Source organism: Apteryx rowi, unplaced genomic scaffold (genome assembly GCF_003343035.1).
Source record: "Apteryx rowi isolate R43461 unplaced genomic scaffold, aptRow1 scaffold_184, whole genome shotgun sequence".
NCBI lineage: Eukaryota > Metazoa > Chordata > Aves > Apterygiformes > Apterygidae > Apteryx > Apteryx rowi.
Window position 1 is genome coordinate 984,470 of NW_020448130.1, and position 18,209 is coordinate 1,002,678.

Here is an 18,209-nt window from a genome sequence, read left to right on the forward strand (position 1 = left end):
GGAAAGAGCCTTACAGTTTGAAAAGTAAGGTGAAAATGTGAAAAAATAACTCTAGTTTTGGTAAAGTTTTTTCTTTTTTCTTCTTTTTTTTTTTTTAACTAGTCATTTAGAAATGCAGCTTGAAACTTTCTTTTAATAGTAGTGGAATTATGAAACATCTTAAGTCTTGCAGAAAGTTTCAAGATGAAACTTTACCTGTAACTTTCCAACAGTGTCGTCTTTGTCCTATTTTTTTCCCCCCTCTTCTTTAGCCTGAAGTGGCAAACATTAATAATTGCTCCCCTTGTAGAAGTTTTTTAGACAGTTTTTCTAAATGCATTGTATATTGTGTGCCATTAGCCTGCATAAGAAATTATTTTTGCTACAGTTTCAATTAAGGAAATGGTCTAAGGATTGAACCGTGTTAGAATTCCTGTTGCCATACTCTGAAACAAAATTTTTATTCAGGGGATGTGTGTACACTACCCAACTAGTCATTTCCTACAGAAAGCATTGAAAAACTTTGAGATGTTAAGTTATTCTATATGGGAATCCAGCTGTAGGAATCTGTGAATAGAATAGAAGCTGAATCTGGCCCAAGGAATACCTTAAACTTGACTTGACCTGTCAACTGATACATGCTACTTTCAGGGCTCATGCATTAGTGTGAGAAGATATTTGGTGAATTTCAAGAAAGAGGAGTGATAAACATGTTTCGAAATGGAAAAAAAAACCCAGTAACTGCAGACATTTCATAGGATAGACAAAGACCTACCTTACTTCCTTTTCCGAGCTAACTACCTCCCTTGAAAAGGTTGATGGTGAGATTTTCATGAAATACAGAACAGGTTAGTCAACACAGAGGTAGAAGGGACCTTTGTTCAAACTGCAGAACTCATCAATGTACAAGTCCCCTTAAAACACTGGCACTGAATAAGCAAATTTTCTATCCAGTGGAGAGCCAAATGAGAATAGTTGTCTGAGCATAATGTCATGTAGAAGGCTGCAGCCTGTTACTGATTTTTTTTTTCTTCTTAATACTTCTTATAATATGTAGATTGAAGGAAAAGCGTTTCATAATTCTTGACAATGTAATCTGAGAATGTACCTATAATCAAACAAGAAAAAGTGAAGATAGGTTCAAAACTAATTTAGCCAGAGAAGGCAATGACTTCAGGCTCCTTCTGATGAAATGCAGACATCAGAATGGTGCATCAGTCCATCATTTTAAATTGTCTGCTTTGTGACACCTTGCTATTGAGATTGAATGTCAAGAGTTCGAGTATTCCTCACTGAAATAGAGAACTTGATTAACAGCGGAAAGCCTGTAGGACAAGTACATAGCTCTAGCTTTGGTTCAAACAGTAAATTTTTGTTTGGGGAGTCTGTGAAAGCTGTCTCTTTTATCAGATTTTACTAGATGTCTAAGCAAATGTCCTCTTAAGTTCCCATTAATTTTAAAAAAATCATCCTCACAGCAGTTGTCGTTTCTAGAAGGGTAGGAAAGATGCAGGCTAATTCTAAGAACATCCTATAGGAGAGCTGAATTGATTGTGGGAGTTCATATGAATATTGCTATTGTGAGATTTTTCAAGATTAACTGCTGAGGTGGGTTTCCTTGCTTATGGCATCCTGGTAAGTGTTCTAAAGAAGGTGCTCTTCTGGTAGAGCACCTCTAGAATTGCTAGTGGAATGCTTCTATCCAGATTATATCATTATGCAGGATTTTTCAGTGGAGTATGCAAAAGGACTTAATTTGCTTACCTGAACAGCAAGTGGTGGTTTATTGTTTCATTTTCCACCCTCTTTCCTCTGCACTTTAGTTTCTTTCATGCTGTAGATCCTATAGTTATACCAGAAAATTCCAGAGTGTTAAGTGGTCCTATGCTACCCACTTCTCTACAGACAAGCCAGAAGGATCAATGAGATGCACATATAATTAAATGAATGGTGCTTAAAAACAAACCAAAAAACCCACTCTCAATTTCTAATGGGAAGCATGCAAACCTGCAGCATGTCAATGATCTAGTATTTCAGGAACAGGTGGTTGTTACCACTTTGCTGCAGAGTGGGGTATTAAAAAAGTTCTTTTCCATCTAAGAGTTTCCTAGTACCAAAGTTTTGATGTCAATAATAAATTTTTATGCCCATCCATGACTGAAAACTGTATTTTCAGATGGAGAAAGCTTCTGGGAGTATAGGGTGCCTTTAACAAGAGAGATGCTGTTACAGTTAGTGGCCTATGGGTTGCATTTGTCCCATACAACATGGTCTTTTTGAGGGGAGATGTGGGGAGCAGCTGTACTTGTACACAGCTCAGCATTTGAACTAAGCTGATGCTGTTGTGCTGACCCAGTCAGCCAGAAAGATTTCAGGTTAATAAATTTTGATGATGAATGAAGGAATAAGTATTTGGATTAATCTGAAATACATCAAATAATTAAATGTACATGGAGTAGAAAAGGTTTATAAGGAGATGCATGGAAACTTCATTTAAATGACCTCATATAACTGAAGTAATTTGAGGGTTTGTCTGTCTTACAGGAGAACAGCAACACTTTTATTGATTTATGCAGGAAGTGATACGTTGTTTGGAAGATGAGAGATCCATCAGTGAAGGACCTACATGTAAAGCATATTTTTACAGAAGATTTTTAAAGGTACTTGAGTGCCTACAGATGAAAACAGGACCTTATGAAATCTACAGAAATGCCTATTTCTATCTGTAATAGCCTGAATGTTTTGAAAGTCAAACCTTTAATTTGTAATGTCTGAGATAATAATACAATTATAGTGGAAGTAAATAATTTTTTGTTTCTCTGTGACAGACTTTTCCTTGAATCAGCTGTGTTATCTAACCATATAGTTTGTTTGACTGTAAACTTTAAACCAATACTTGAATTGACTTTTTGCTTGTTCCCTCTCTCTTCCGTGACAGTAATAATGGAACAATAACTACCAGCTGTATCAAACTTCAAATGACTTAGGCATACACACTGCTTTAGCTTATTTTTTTGGAGGGTCAAAACTTCACTTGTTTTTTCTCTTCACTTGATAACTCCCTGTTGACACAAGAGATGCCTTAATCTTCTGTGTATACATACCTTCTTTCAAGCTATGAAATAGCTTGTTATTAACAGTTTCCCTAAAACTAAAAATCCTTCATTGCTGGTCAATACAAGAGAACTGTCTAGGCACTGTATTTTTTTAAAGTTCTTCACAAATAATATTGTCCGGTGTTTTTGACTTTACAAAGTAGAAATAATGGGAAATATTCTAGAACAAGACAGCACTTAATCATTTGTCTCATATGGGGAAGGTGTATACCAATTCATAGTGGATGGTGTAACTTTTTTCTTAAATTAGAATAGTGTTAAAAAGAAAAGTGGAGAGCAGTAGTTTTGTGTGTTTTCTGAAAACATTTTTTCAGTTGACAAGCTTCAGCAATAGTTGTTTTATATGAATATAGTTGTCTTCAAAATTTTCTGCATTCAGACTTGCCATAACATCCTGTTGATGCCAAAGGCACTTTTTTTTAACCTTTCTAGCAAATGATAATGGAAACTAAATTGGAGTATATTGGATAGGATTGCAATCGCACTAAAAACTTGCGGGGGACACTTGGTAAATACTAGATTTTTTTTTTTCCTGCCCTGGAACTATGCAGATAAGCTTGTCCTACAGATTCTATTTCATTTATATTTAGCAACAGTTTGACAATCACTTTAAATTCTGTCATTGTGGATTAAAATTATCTTGCAAGTGTATTTTACATTTACATTTTACAGTGTAGTGTTTACAAGTAATGTTACAAAGAACTGAAATCTGCTCTTTTTTTTTTTATCACTAGAAGCATTTTAGAGTGAATAATATGGATCATTTCCTCAGTATGTGTTGAAGGTTATTCCTGTATGTAGCTGTCTCAAAACTCTTAAGTGAAACTCAAATTTGTTCTTGTCTATTATTCATTCAAATGTTTGTTTACTAGTAAATATATAAAGGAGAATAGTAAGTGTTGGGAGAGATATGACCTACTAGAACTTTTTCCAGCATGTTTCCATGAAGTTTCTTTTCCAGGAAGATCTTCAAAGATATGTTTGTTCATGTCTATACATATGTTATAAAAGTTTCTATTTTAGACTTTTTCTTCTTTTTTTAACGAATGCTAGTTTAATGAATGCTAGTTTAAAACAATTATGCATGGTAAGGCCTCTTCTTAGCTAAGATTTCATCTTCTCTCTCTACCATTCATGCTTGCTCTTAGGCTTCCAAGTTAGTTGATGTTTCTATTTATATAAAGGTCACAAAAGGCATTAGATGTATTCTCAGTTATGCGTAATGTATTGACCCATGAGAAGTAAGATGGTCTAATATGTGCCCAATGAGCTCCTATTTCTTGGATGTCTAAATCCCAATGTGTAAAGCCCTTTATTTGAAATCTTGTGTGTATCAGTCTACGCTGGATGTGTGCAGGGCAGGGGGAGGTATCTGGAGGACATCTGAACCATTTGGTCTGACGTTGTTGCAACACAGTGCTAAAACCTCTGGGAGCATGCCCAGGGAAGGTTGCTTACATGTCGCAACTCTGAACTTTGTGTTTATTCTCCATTTAGAGGGCAGTTCAGTGTGGACATTGTGACGCTACCTTTTGCAGCATTTTCTGGAACGGGCTCATTTTTGATTTTACATAATGAGTACTGCCACTTTAAGATACCTTTCAGCATGACTGACACTTCCGTAGAATACTGTGCTTCACCCCAGGCATTCCTGTGTTCAGAAGATGGGGGTGATGATGAAGGACTTACTAGAGGCATTGACTTCCTAGCAGCTGGGGGCTTCTTGATAGATGGGTTGGTCTCCCCAACTCCATAACCAGATAGAGAAGAAGCTTGCTATTTGTCCTGTTTCAGATTTCTCAAGGGGGTGTTTCTTTCATATTGATCTTCCCTGGGACTGCCAGATGAGTGGAGAGAGTGGTCACTTAGTACATAGAACTTGTCAACCTGTCATGGGGGTGTGAGGTTACACTAGTCTCTTCCTGTTTTTTTTTTTTTTTTTTTTTAATGAGCTACAAACATAATTGCAAGCACAACATCCCAGTGGGTTATTTGGACTGAGAGGAGTCACAGATGTGGTGATAGAGCTGTGTGGGTTTATTTCTGAGCTGAAGGGCACACCTGCTGCTTAGATGCCAAAGGGACAACAGCATGACTTCTCACGGAAGATGGTACTTCTCCTTATAGGTTTATGGCTGTTTATGATCTAACAGTAGTTTCTCTTATGAGAACTAACAGTGAACTGACGGTTTTAGGATCTGATATAATGAAAATTATTTCCTGAGTATTCAGGACGTGGGGCTCAAAGCACACTGATTGTGAGGGATCCAAAGCAGTCCGACAGGCATATTTCGGGGGGGAGGAGGAGGTTGGGGGAAAGGAAGGCAGGGGCTGGGAAGAGAAAATGGTACTGCCTTGTCTTTTCTTGGTCAGATTATCTCCTCTCTGGGTGAAGTTCTGTGTTAGCACAAAAAGTTGTCCACGTGCTTATTCTCCTAAGTGATGACTTTCTTTAAGATAGAAGACAACAAGTTATGACAATACATGTGTTCAAGTTCATACCTGTTCCTTTCAAAAAAGGAGAAAACGGCATGAAGTAACAACTGTTTATTAATGTAAGGCTAAAACCATTCACAAATACTTAGTCACACCAATCAAGACATGCTTCTCTGATCATTTGTCCTGGTTTGAATGTACACAGCAAACAATTTAGCACAGTTGTCCTGTTTTGGCTTTTAGAATGCATTGTTTCACTGAGCTAGTCACAAGAAGAGAATGTGTAACTTTTCATATTTTAAAATGGAAAGATCACACCTATAATGACAATCACATCATAATCTCTTACCCAGGATACCTATATACTGCTATATGAATGTTGCTGTAACAGAAACTATAATGGTGTGCCATTAACATTACTTGGAACCACAGCTTCTAGTTGTTATTGAGGACCCACCATGATGCTGAAAGAGAAGAGAATTTATTTATTTTTACTTAAGCAGTATTTCTTTTTCTGCCTCTTGTAAAACTAAATAAAACATTTTTAATGCATATGTCACCACTGGTATGAAGAAATGGTCATTTATATGTGCAGCTGATACTATTTTATTATGAAAGCTGCATACATTCAAGGACAAAACCACTCCATGCACGGGGAAAATACTTCAGATGGTAGGAAAGCTGAGCATATTTGGTGGGGGAATGCTTAAGGAAAAGATTTTACATTTCTTTAGTGCTTCTTTGGATAGTCTCAGATACAGTTGCATAGAATTCAGCACGCAAATGCCAGAGGGCAAGTCTCTCAAAGAATGCGGATATAGTCCTACTGCATGCGTCAGTATTTTAGCGGAACAGAGTGTCCCCTGAATGATAGTGCTGCCTTTAGTGACTGTTATTCCTGGTGACATCATTCAAACCTGCTGTTATCCTTTTACACAATTCTAGAAATTGAGTGTTTTGCCCCAAAAGCAAGAGATCTGATGGATTTATTGAAGGTCATTCACAGAAAAGAAAAGCTGTAATCACCAGATTATAGATAGGACCAGAATAAAACACATCAGTACATCTTCCCCAGCAGTCCTTCCTCTTTGACCTTTTGAAATTGAACCTTATGCAGAAAGGAACTGCAAGATTGTGGAGAGAGACAAAGCAAGGAGAGGAAAGGTAGATGCTAAGTCCCTTTAGTGGAGGGATGTTAAGGGCTCAGGGACCATGCTTTTTTGCACTGTGTGTTTTGGGGATTAGATTCATTAATAGGATTTGTCTCTCTGGATGTGTCCATAAATCCTTCAGTTTTTGGCATTTTTTTCTGAAAAATTTAATTCTTGAAGAAGAATCTTAAGATTCTTAAGAATCCTACCTGACTTTGGGCTATGAAAGTTTGTTAGTCTCTGACACATCAGTGGATTAGTAAACTTTGGTCAAATGAATGTCAACTTAATAGTTAATGTCATAGTGCCATAAGTGTTAAAACATTTTCCCTCTAACTTTTGTTTTCTTCGCCAAAAGGTTCTTTAGTGTCCTCAGAGTTCAGATCTTTATATAAAGATTAGGCTTTCAATTAAAGATGGAACTGAATGATTCATGCCACTCTGGTAGATTGACCTGAAGCAACTTGGTCAGTTAACAGGTGTGCAAGTGATTGTAATAGATCATGGTTCCTGTTAACTGATAGTAAATTAATTTGCTATCTCCAGTAGTTATGGCTTTAGGATAATATTGGATCTAACAGTCCTGAAAACCCACGTCTTCCTGAATCATCCTTAGCCAGGTAAGTGTATCGTTCTTAATTTTAATTGCTCATCTGAGTAAAGACTCTTAGGTTATAATCTTCTATTGAGTCAGATTCAGAATATGACTTAGAATTGTTTCATTTCTTTGTTACCTGGATGTGTAAAAGGAGTAGTTGCATTTGAGCTGGGGTAAATTTGTTTTTAAAATACAGCCTTTGTATTAATTGTAAACGGGTTGTGGGTTTTTTCCTGATTTTACAGGGATTTACAAATCCCTTTACACTGTCTAAAATTCTTTTATAAAATATATTGGTAGCATTGCAGCCATCTTTTTTTTTTTCTTTTTCTGATGACCATGAGCATTTTCTGTCTTTCAAATATGAATATGACCTGTATAGTTTATATATAGGAAGTGCTTCCCATTAAAATAGTTCAGATATCTACACACAGATTTCTAAAATACAGGTAATCTATAAAACTGTAAAAATAACTGAATGCATCACTTCACCTTACCTCCGCTCAGCAGGGAATGCATGATGAGAAATGTTTCTATGGCAACTATCTTCCAGGATAGACTGCTATAGTCTAAAATCCTATTTAGCAGTCAGAATGGATGCTGTAATAATCATTTTAAGCCCAATTTCAGCCATTTATATTTAGGCACTTTAAAATGACGTTTACATTTTATTTTGCTAATTGCACTTTCTTTAGCCATGGATAAACCAGCCATGGAACACTCCTGGCTCCTACCCGTTCTAGCCCTTGGACACAAAGAAGTTTGGGGAAGGGCTGCATTGTTTCTTAGAGCCAAGTTTTTGTCTTACCACTAGCAATTTCCCAGTAATAAATTTGATTTGAAGGGATTCTGGGTTCATTAACTGTAATCCCCCTATACTGCAGGAATCCCTGGCATATATTTTTATGTTCATAGCTGGCTCATCAAGTCTGAAAATTTCTTGGCTGGTTTATTTTAAGGAGAGACTTCAGGTCACCTAGGACTAGGTAATTTCTTTTACTAGGTGGATTTTTTTTTTTCATGTAGACAATAAAGATATGGGAAACTAGAATTTCATTGTAACAGATTTGTGCTGTCTAAGGTAAAATACTTAATTTTGCTGTCCTCTTTCTGCAAACAGGGACTGATTCTTGTTTTGCTTCATCCTTGACCGTCTCTTCTAACTATTGTTTCTTCGAGAGAGAAGATGGTTTTTGCAACATTGGCTTGTATTAGAAATAATAATTTGGAATATTTAACACTTCTCGCAGTAGGATTTTTTCCTGTTTTACATAGCAGGAAGCATGTACAATTAATTGGTTGGTAAATATCGGTTACTGGTAATTTAAGACTCCATTCAGTCAACACAAATATAATTAAATTGAAGTCTTCATCAGAAAATAATTTTTTTGCCTGCAGATCTTTAATTGGATCCATTTTACTATTCACAAATAAGTATCGTATCTTCCAGATATTTTCTTGAATAATATATGCTGGCATAATGCTTTGTACCACATAAAATAAGGCACTGTGGATCTTACTCTGGCTGATAGATTTTACATTCTTGTTCTTAAAATACAAATGTTAGACTTCCTTTCCGCTCCATATTTTACAAAAGAAGATATGACTGAGGGTGGTGATACACAGTTGCTCTGCATACAGAACATACTAATATAGTGGAACTCTTCACATGGAACAAATAAAACTTTATGAAAAATTGATATTTACCAGGGACTAGCATTGTTGTCATGAGTTCTGGGGTTTCCAAGAAGTCCACATTATTTCTTTGGAATGTCTTGCTGTAATTCATTTGAAGGTGGCTAAATAATTATAAAAAATGAGAATATAACAAGTTTTTAAAGGCACTAAATATTCTCACATATATCAGGAGTATCCAGATTTGTTACAGTTAATAAATACTGTAAGAGAGATTTTGTGCTTCAAAACAGACAATGATGATAATAGAAGATTAACTGTGAAGTTCTTTATAAAAAATACACTTTTTATTCTGTACCGTTAACTGTCTTTCTTATCCTGATACTCATCTCTTGGTTGTGACCCAGTAGAGCAGTCTTTGTGTTCCAGATGTGTTGATGTGTGTTACCAGTTTTCTTTAGTCTTTTGAAAGTAAATTCACCTGCTTTGAAGTGGGCTTTATTCAAAAGCAAAGATACTAAGCTTCAAGAGAATTCTCCATCTTCCTTTAGAACGGTTTCTGCCTAGATCCTAAATTTACGATCTTACATTTTTTAAAAACAGTAAAAATAGTTAAGGAAGAACTTTCTACTCCTTTTTTTCAGCCATGTGTGCTGTAGGCTAGAACTTAGCTGTTAGGACTTTTGATCACTATAATTTTTGTTTTGGGCCCAAAGAGACGCTTTGGGAATTGGTCTGATGGGGTTTTGCAACGTGGATTTGGGAAGTGTTGAGAGCTCCTCATTCCTCCTTGCATGCTTAAGTATGTTGCTGGACGATATGCTTCCTGTCTCATTCATTGACTCCTTTTTTTGTTTTGTTTTGTTTTTGTTTTTTTTAATTCTTCGTTCTCATCACTGAACTATGCCAATATTGTTGTTTCCTTGTTCTTTAGTCTGCGATCAACTACTGTCCATCTGATGCCGTATCTTTGTCTTCACTTTCAGCCTTTTTCTGCACTCTTAAGACTAGCTGTGTCTTTTTGATATTTTTAACTAAAATATAAATATATTTCAATATATTTCAGTTTTAGGTGATTGAACTACTGTTGTGAAATATTAATGGTGATGCATTTAGCAAGATATTGGTAGCCATATGTAGAGTAACTTATATTCAGCACTTCTACACAATTGCTCTCTAACCTTCAAAACTTTCTGTAATGCAAAAGATAATACTTACCGATTCCAGGTACTGCTGTTCTCCCAGAACTCATAAACGATGAAGCGGGAGTCATTTGAAAACTTCTGTATGGAAATGCTAAGAATTGTAGGACAGAACTAATTTAATCAAACATGGCAAAGCTACCAGATGTGCATGTTTTTTCCAATTTGCTTAAGTGTGAACAAAGTAGTGACTAAAAAAACCTTAAAGAACAAATCAGTAGATTTTGAAAGATATATATTGCAAATGAATAAACTTGCAATTTGTTGCAATTTATTGCAAAATAAAGCTTTTTTTAAAAACTTTTGTCTATGAGATAATGAGTATTTTCATGGCTTTTTTAAGTATTGTTTAGTATTTGTAGTTATGGACACTTATTTATGAAACTCATTTTTCATATTGCTCCAATAATTAGGATAATTTATATAAAGAAATGTCAATCAGTAATACAGAAAATTAATCCAACTGTGGTTCAGGGCAAATCAGCTAATACAGCATATCGCACATAGAGAACAGATCAAGCAAGCTGTAGAGTAAATCACGCTGTTTCATTGAAGAATTACTTTGTGGAAAGCCTATCCTCTGTGTGAGAAATCCATCAAAGTGGCATAGATTTTAGGTGCTGTGGAAGCAAATAGCAATGGAGTATAAGGAAAGGTATGTTGATGCTTGCTGCAGATATGCTTTCTAAATAATATCGTTCATAGTTTTTCTCATGCCATTCAGCTATCAATTTATCATGAGTAAAAAGTGACCCACAGAATATATGATCACTCCCACAAAATCATCCTGCTTATTATCTGCTAGAAAGCTGATATGCTCAGGAAATTCTGCATTTGGGTACTCAAATTGGTGGTTAGATGCATAGCACGAAAAGTATAGCTGTCTATTTCTCTGAGTGCCCAAGTATGAGATTGCTAGTCTTACTAGTAATGTGCTTGAAAACTGGTCTCAGATTATACTTCATGCTGAAATGAAATAATGAATTCATGTGATTTGTCCGTGTTACTATCTCCTGCTGTGTGAAAAAGTACATTGTAAAATACTAACAGTGATCAAGAACTGTAAATGTGGCTACACTGAAACGTGGATAAACTCCAAAACAGTCGGTAGGTGGCACCACTGACATACCAAATGCCTGCAAACTTGGGAAAGAAAGTAATTTTTTGTCATCTTTTGCTTAAGTTGTGTTCTACAGTAGTGTAGGCTCTCTCTACTGACAAGTTTGCAGTCACTGAAGTGTTTTGATGGATGTTAATTTTCAGAAGGAGGGGGGCTTCTCTTTGCTTTTTCCATCTCTTGGCTCACGTGAGAATTTTATTTTCCTCATAAGTCCACCATTACAAGTGAACCAGTGAATGGTCACTTTTTCATCTTCCAGCTTAACTTTCTTTTCCATGTTCGTATAAAACCTATTGATAAGATCATTGTAAGTGTGATGATCTCATAGTGACAAAGCTTATACATTTGAAGGCTACCTTTCATGTCCTTAATTTATGAGAAGATTCCATGTTTGTATATGTTATAAAAATATTTGTTTCATAATGATCTCTAGTAGCTTTCTCAAGTATGTTCAATTAAGAAATTCAGTACAGTAGGTGACTCAAAACTAATTCTTGACCCCATTCGAATGCTTTATTTTGTTCTAAAAGGAGCAAAGCAGCACCACATTTTCTGTTTCAAGGAAATTGTGCTTTTCAAATTTTTTTTTTATTCTTCATTATGACTGGAAATCTTAAAAAGATAAGCAAAATGGATGATTTTGAAAACTTCCAACCAGAGAGCTGGCAACCAAGCTAATAAGTTGCTTGCTTACCAGGATGATCACCAGTAGAGGATGGCAAATGAGTTTTCCCGTGGAGGTTGTCAGCCTAGGAGCCTCAGGAAGCTGTGAACTGGTGCCCTGCACAGCTGAGAAGCCTTAAAAGAGTGGGGGCTATCTTTGGAATAGCCTGTGTGGGGTTTTTTTGTTTGTTTGTTTGTTTTTTTGAAAGGAGTGGTAGGATGCAGATTTTTCACAGTAAGGTTTAATTTTTATTCATTAGATTTTTGTGATATTACTGAAAGTACTCACATATACTTTTGACATCTTTCTGGTTTGAGTTGTCTTATAACTACTCTATCTTAATACACATGCATAATCCACCCAGGAAGGAAGATGTTGCAAATTCTCTCTTCATAAACAGTCTGCTGCAACTTAGAGGTTATTCAAGGAAATATATTACATTCCTTCCTTCAGCCCAAGTAGTAACACTGTACTTACTGCAAGCAGCCACCCTGAGCAGAAGCAGATTCCACGTACTGTTTCAGAGCAAGCCGGAATGCCTCTATTTCTTCTTCTAGCACAGACATTTGACGTTGAACAATCATTATGTGCTGATACAAATAACATTACAATATTATTGCCATATGGTGCTATGAATTCCTTGTACTTTAAGGTAAGAAAATCTGTCATAAAATGATTAAAAAAAACAACTTTGCATCACTGAAGAAAAGCCACAAGTTCCCTTAAAAGTTTGCAGTGCCTGTTTTAGTGCCCTGAAAGGGATAAGTAGAATAGCTTTTGACTATGGCTTTTACATCTAGGTAGGCTGATGCACAGAATGGAATTCCAAAGAGGAAAATGCCCCAAATGAGTGTCCACCTCAGAAAAAGGAGGAGAGTTGTCCAAACTCTGGATGAGAGAGTCTCTTTGGAAAAGTGCAAAGCAAACATTGATCTTTGAAATTAATAATAAAGTCAACATGTTTCCTTTGGTGAATGTGTATGCAAGCAAGAGTGAAGTTTGAGATAAGAGGATATTCACATAATTTGAATTAGATGCAGTGTTGCATTTCATTGAGGTTCTCTTATCTCCTTTTCTGACTGTTTAGGAAATGCAGTTTTTTACCTTTCAGAGGTCTGACTCATACCTGAATGAGATGCCTAAGGCAGCCCATGTTAGATAATGAATAGGAGTTTTTTCTCCACCTTTCTGTAAAAAAATGAATAATCTTGATAAACAGTGAAAACTGTAGAAACAGTTAGCATTAGAGAAGACCTATTTATCTTAGTTACTGTGCTTATCATTTAGTTTCATCACTAAGTAGCTTGCATATTGACTCATCCATTGAAACTTGCCAATTTCCCTGAATAACTATTTAAAGAAACACCTGACTGATACAATTTAATCTATAGCACAGGTTTGACTCTTCTGTCTTAATTATTGATACTGTTGTGTTATGGTTTACCCCCTCATAAAGCAGCCAGTCTAGTAATCTGGTTTGATCTCATTTAAGAAAAAAATCTAACGTAACTCTTTAAAATTAGCAATTTGATAAATATCTATTTTGGTTATTTTTTCTATATGTATTTGATTTTCATTTTGTTGTTAGGTTCAAAGTCTGGAAATTTAGGAATACTAGGGTATTTGAAAAATTGAGGTGAATCTTGGGACATGAACACAATTGTAAGTTCATTTCTGGATATGATTTTGATTTTGTAAGAGTCATTGTCTCTTAACACTAGATGTTCTCTCATCTTTCTTAAGGTTTTTTGTAGGAGTTTTGTGAGGGAGGGAGGCTGTACAACCCTGTTTTAAAGCATGCATGCAGCTTTAAGTGATACTAAAGGAGCAGAGAAGCTACAACCCCATAAACATTGCTGCCAATGTTGGTAAATCTTATTAATGATGCCCTTTCCTCCTTTTGTGAGCTGTTTTTGGCTCACTGTACTGTTGAAAACAATGCAAAAATTATTATAAAAGTTACGTCCAAGTATTACAGGTTTTGCTTTATTGCTTCTTGCACAGCGTATTTTGCTGACTATAATGGATTCTTATCACTTGGAAAAGTGATTTTTTTTTTTTTTTTAAACAAACTGAGATCAGGTGAGATTGTTGTTTCAATACCTAGAATTGAAAATCAAATGTCAAAAGTCATTATCTTGAAAAACACTTACAGATCTTGCATTTTCTTCTAAAACTTCTTCTTCAAATGGCTCAAGCTTTAGGTCCTTTCAGGCAATTGAAAAAAATGGAAATATAAGAGGTAATACTGCAGATGTAATCTAGACTTTCTTTTTTAGCAAACTATTCTAATAGCTAGGTTCTGTTTTATCTCCAGAAATTTTAATTAAACCCCTTGTTTATTAGCTGCAAATCTAGTATAAGCATTGTTTGCACAGTGTTGCACATTTCAGTTGGTTAAATTCAACCTAGACTGTTCTGTATACTTTTATTTATAATGCTTTTGCTTTTTCAAATCAAGTAGCTTAAAACAAAAATGGCTAGTTTTTTCATTTGTAACGAATCTGTTTGTTCACAAGTGTATGTTGGACTTTATTCAGAAAAGACAGCTGTCCGCTTGAATTGTCGTATGGAGATGAGCAAGCATAGTCATTTGGAATAAACTGAATATTAGCAACTCTTATGTCATAATGACAACTTTATACAAAAGAAACTTTTCCAGAAATTTTTCCAGTCACAAGTGACTGTTTTCTAGGATTATAAAAGAGCGTGCAAATGATTCAAGGTAGGTTTCTGCACTCCTCTGCTGCTCTTGCCTCTGAAGACAGACTAGGCAGCAGCAAACAGGTACATTTGTAAGGAAATGGTATGCTTGCTTCCTATGGAAACGAAATGTGTGCTTCGTGATTCAGTGATTTATGCAAGCACCATCTAGTAATGCACACAAAGTTATAATTTACATAGTAGATCCAGGTGATACCCAGTGATACATAGATATTTTAGCACCTGAAAAAGCAGAATTCATTGCAATAAACAGGCAGAGCAAGATTCAGTGTTCATTAGTGGTGCTTTGCTTATTATAAACAACTCTTGTGTCACAAAGATAAATAGGTTTTTCTACATCCTGTTGGGTAAGGATTGATTAACCTCAGGCAGCAGGCATTTTGCCAACACAAATACTATACCTGCTGAAAAGATGGTAAGAGGTATGCAGCTGGAATTCAAATGAACGTGGAAACCCCACCAACAGCACATGGCAGAGCAAGTCAGCAATGAAATAGTATTCGCACGTTAACTGCTTGTAACTGTACCTCTCATGCAGAATTTGCATAGAAAATCATGAAACGGGAGGAAAAAATCTTTAATAGCTCATTTCTCAGTGCAGAGACTTCAGATAGAGAAGAAGTTTGTTTTCTGTAAGGTTTCTATTGCATTATTGCCATATGCCAAGTTTCATTTTTCAATACAATTCTTTTAAATTTAAAATTTCCTTAAACTCCTTTTGGCATGTCAGGAGGTAACTGTGGCAGGCTAGCAAGATGCTGTTTCCAAAGCAGAGGTGGAAGTAAAGCTGGACCAAAAGAGATAGTTAAATTTCATGAAGGACTTCAAAATTTCAAAATCTACTTTATTCAGAAAGATTAAGTTGCTACTGAAACGTCATTAATGTGGCAACTGCTGTGCAATTGCTTTTCTCATGCAGAAATGAACTCTAGGAAAGCTACTGTGTGCAGGCAGATGGCTATGCCCTGGCCTGAGGCTTAGCTAACTGACTGACTGACTGGACGACTGGACGTGAAGGGGAAGTTGCTGAAGACAATGAGAACAGAGCCAGAAGTTGGCAAAGTTTACAGATGGTGCCATGAGGAATGGCAGCATTTCACAGATGGTTAAAGGGAAGTTAAACGAGAGACCATCAGATTTCACAGATAATTGAAGGGAATATTGAGGACCTTTGGGGGAGTGGAATTGTGCAAGGCCACCAGTACCTAGGGTAACCGTATCGGTAATACCGCCTAAGGCTAGGATGGCCTAGGTAGCAGAAATAGCAAATTTTGGTACAGATGCAGCAAAACTTAGGTCAATAGGGAAAAGGTAATTAGGGGCAGCTCGTTTATTGGAAGAGGACAATGGCAGAGAACAGGAGGGGCAAGGTGGGTATGGGAAGGACAGGCAAGGGAAAATGGAGAGGAGGGAACATCAGAGAGGCTGGTCATATGTAAGCAAGTTGCTGGTTGGTATGCTTGTCCGGCTGAGCCCTGTGCCTGATCACTAATTATTGTATCTACCTACTAAATCCCATTCCTAGGCGTTTTCTGTGTGTGCAGGTATGTGTATGTATAATTTATTGGTGAACTTCAAGTTGGACTAGCAGGTGAGTAGGAGGAGACCCACATCTGCAAAGATCTAAGTCTGAGCCAATGACTGGGTAAGGGGCCTGGGATCCGGGCATGAATATCAGATGGCCTTAAAACCCATGCTGATATTTGAGGGATCTGTGAATGTGGTGTGTTTGTCCATCTAGACAGTGAGGGTGTGGATGTGTTTCACTAGGGAACGTCCATCCTGATCATCTGGAGAGGAGAAACAGGATCAGGCTGTGTGCGCTTGTGTTTGTGTGGGGGCTGCCTGTGCTTACGTGGGTGCTGGTGAGGGCACCTGTGTTGGTCTGTGTGACCAGCTCTGTGCGTGTGTGTGTGTGTCTGCCTCACGCTCACACATGCTCAGCCTCGCCACTGGCTGGACCTGCAGAGATGAACAGCAGCAGCAACATCTATCAGACTGGGGCAGGAGAAACCTCCTGGGTCGGAGAGTGCACTAGTCCTGGCTCTAGTAGACCAGGAAGAAGAAATCTCCCAGGTCCCAAAATTCACTGACTTCAGCTTCTCCCTTGGCAGCTATCTGAAATTGTCTGTCAGCAGGGGCATTTCATATAGGGAACTATACAGGAATTTATACCTCATTTTTTCTTCTGCCCTCCTTTCCTTCCTTCTATTAAAAAAAAAAAAAAAGCCACCAAGCACAGACATAAAACATCTTTTAAAGTATAAGGTAGCAATAGGTCTGAATGAAAACAGAAAAAGTGGGCAGAGGAATGTTACTCAGCTCCTTACGCGCCCTTGGAAGCCTTGGTATCTTTGGCCATTTGCCAAACTTCCTGGAGTCAGAGCCCCTCCGAGGGCTGAGCTTCATCTCGGGAACTGCTGCGGGAGCCTGTGCAGCTGAGGAGCCAGGGCAGTTCCTGCGGCTTCCAGGCACCCGGAAACTCCACTGGTGGCAGGGCGAGAACTCCCTCAGCACTTGCTGGGACTGTAGTTACCAGCAAAGTGTTTGAATTCTTAAAAATCGCTATTTTCTGACGGGAGGAAGAAACAAATCTTTCTGTCAAACTCTAGTGGGAAAGTTGGGACAGGACAAGAGGGGGAAAAAAAAAGATCAGATCCTAAAAGGAGAGGCCCATGTTCCCCAAAACAAGCATAAGTAAATGCAACTATATCTTCCAGTCGTACATTAATGTGACTTTTCAGATCTTAATAAAAAGTTGGATCTGTGGAGATGTCCAAGGGGAGTGTGGAAAACTGTGTTGGATAGCTGGCAGTGAGAAGATTGTGGTGGGTTGTGTTTGGGGAATGGCTGGAGCTTCCAGTGGTGGGATTTGTGACTCTGGGGGTAAATTTAAAAATGACCAGTAATTTTTTTCTAACATTTTGAGAATTTTGATCAAATTCAACACAACAGCTTTGCCTGGGGGGATTGATATGGGGAGGGAAGGGATGGAAAACCCCAAGCTTTGGGTTCAATGTTAAATTTTGTTTTTGTTTTTTAATTTGAAGTTATGCTTTCATTTCCAAATTGTTAGCTGTTTCCTAGAAAGGGTGAAAATATCTTAAAACAAAATCAGATACTTAGTTTTGGATTTGCCATTTTGTTTTGTCAAAATCAAACCTCTTTATTTTTGCTTTATCCAGAAAATCAAAAAATCTGTTAGCCACACAGCTTTCCATGAAGCCCAAAATGTACATATTTTAGCCATTTTGTACAAAGTATGTTACATATACAACAACCTTAAGAGTCCCTTGGTAATGTTTTTGTAGTTATTAATATATGCAGGACTGTGCTTTGTGTATATACAGCATGTGCATGTACAGCATTAAATATGCTCATTTGTCTGTCCACTGCAAAATATAGCTCTGTAAATATTGATTGGATCTTGCTCTCATGAAACAGGAATAAGCAAGGTGAAAGGAAAATGTAGGCATTTAATGAGCTTTAGCTCTCTTGGCTGATGCTGAAGTTTCAATCATTACTAGTTGGAAAGAGTACGACTAGGCTATTGATAGGCATTTGTGGTTTAAGGATTGCTTCAG

The 18,209-nt window shown here is 36.9% G+C and overlaps 2 protein-coding genes across 2 annotated transcripts in view; one reads left to right on the top strand and one right to left on the bottom strand.

Annotated features, from left to right (window-relative positions):
• The window catches only part of CUNH8orf88 (chromosome unknown C8orf88 homolog), a 15,224-nt gene extending 12,637 nt beyond the window's left edge, over positions 1 to 2,587 (top strand). The window contains exon 5 of the mRNA XM_026061746.1: positions 2,524 to 2,587. Within this exon, the coding sequence (XP_025917531.1) occupies positions 2,524 to 2,562 (39 nt within the window). The 3' untranslated portion in view covers positions 2,563 to 2,587. The remainder of the gene's footprint in view (positions 1 to 2,523) is intronic.
• A 3,040-nt stretch (positions 2,588 to 5,627) lies between these two features.
• Positions 5,628 to 18,209, bottom strand: part of NECAB1 (N-terminal EF-hand calcium binding protein 1) — a 62,393-nt gene continuing 49,811 nt past the window's right edge. The window contains exons 9-13 of the mRNA XM_026061711.1: positions 14,055 to 14,108; positions 12,379 to 12,491; positions 10,134 to 10,211; positions 8,988 to 9,079; positions 5,628 to 5,995 (exon numbers count right to left, since the gene is read on the bottom strand). Coding sequence (XP_025917496.1) covers positions 5,967 to 5,995; positions 8,988 to 9,079; positions 10,134 to 10,211; positions 12,379 to 12,491; positions 14,055 to 14,108 — 366 coding nt within the window. The 3' untranslated portion in view covers positions 5,628 to 5,966. The remainder of the gene's footprint in view (positions 5,996 to 8,987; positions 9,080 to 10,133; positions 10,212 to 12,378; positions 12,492 to 14,054; positions 14,109 to 18,209) is intronic.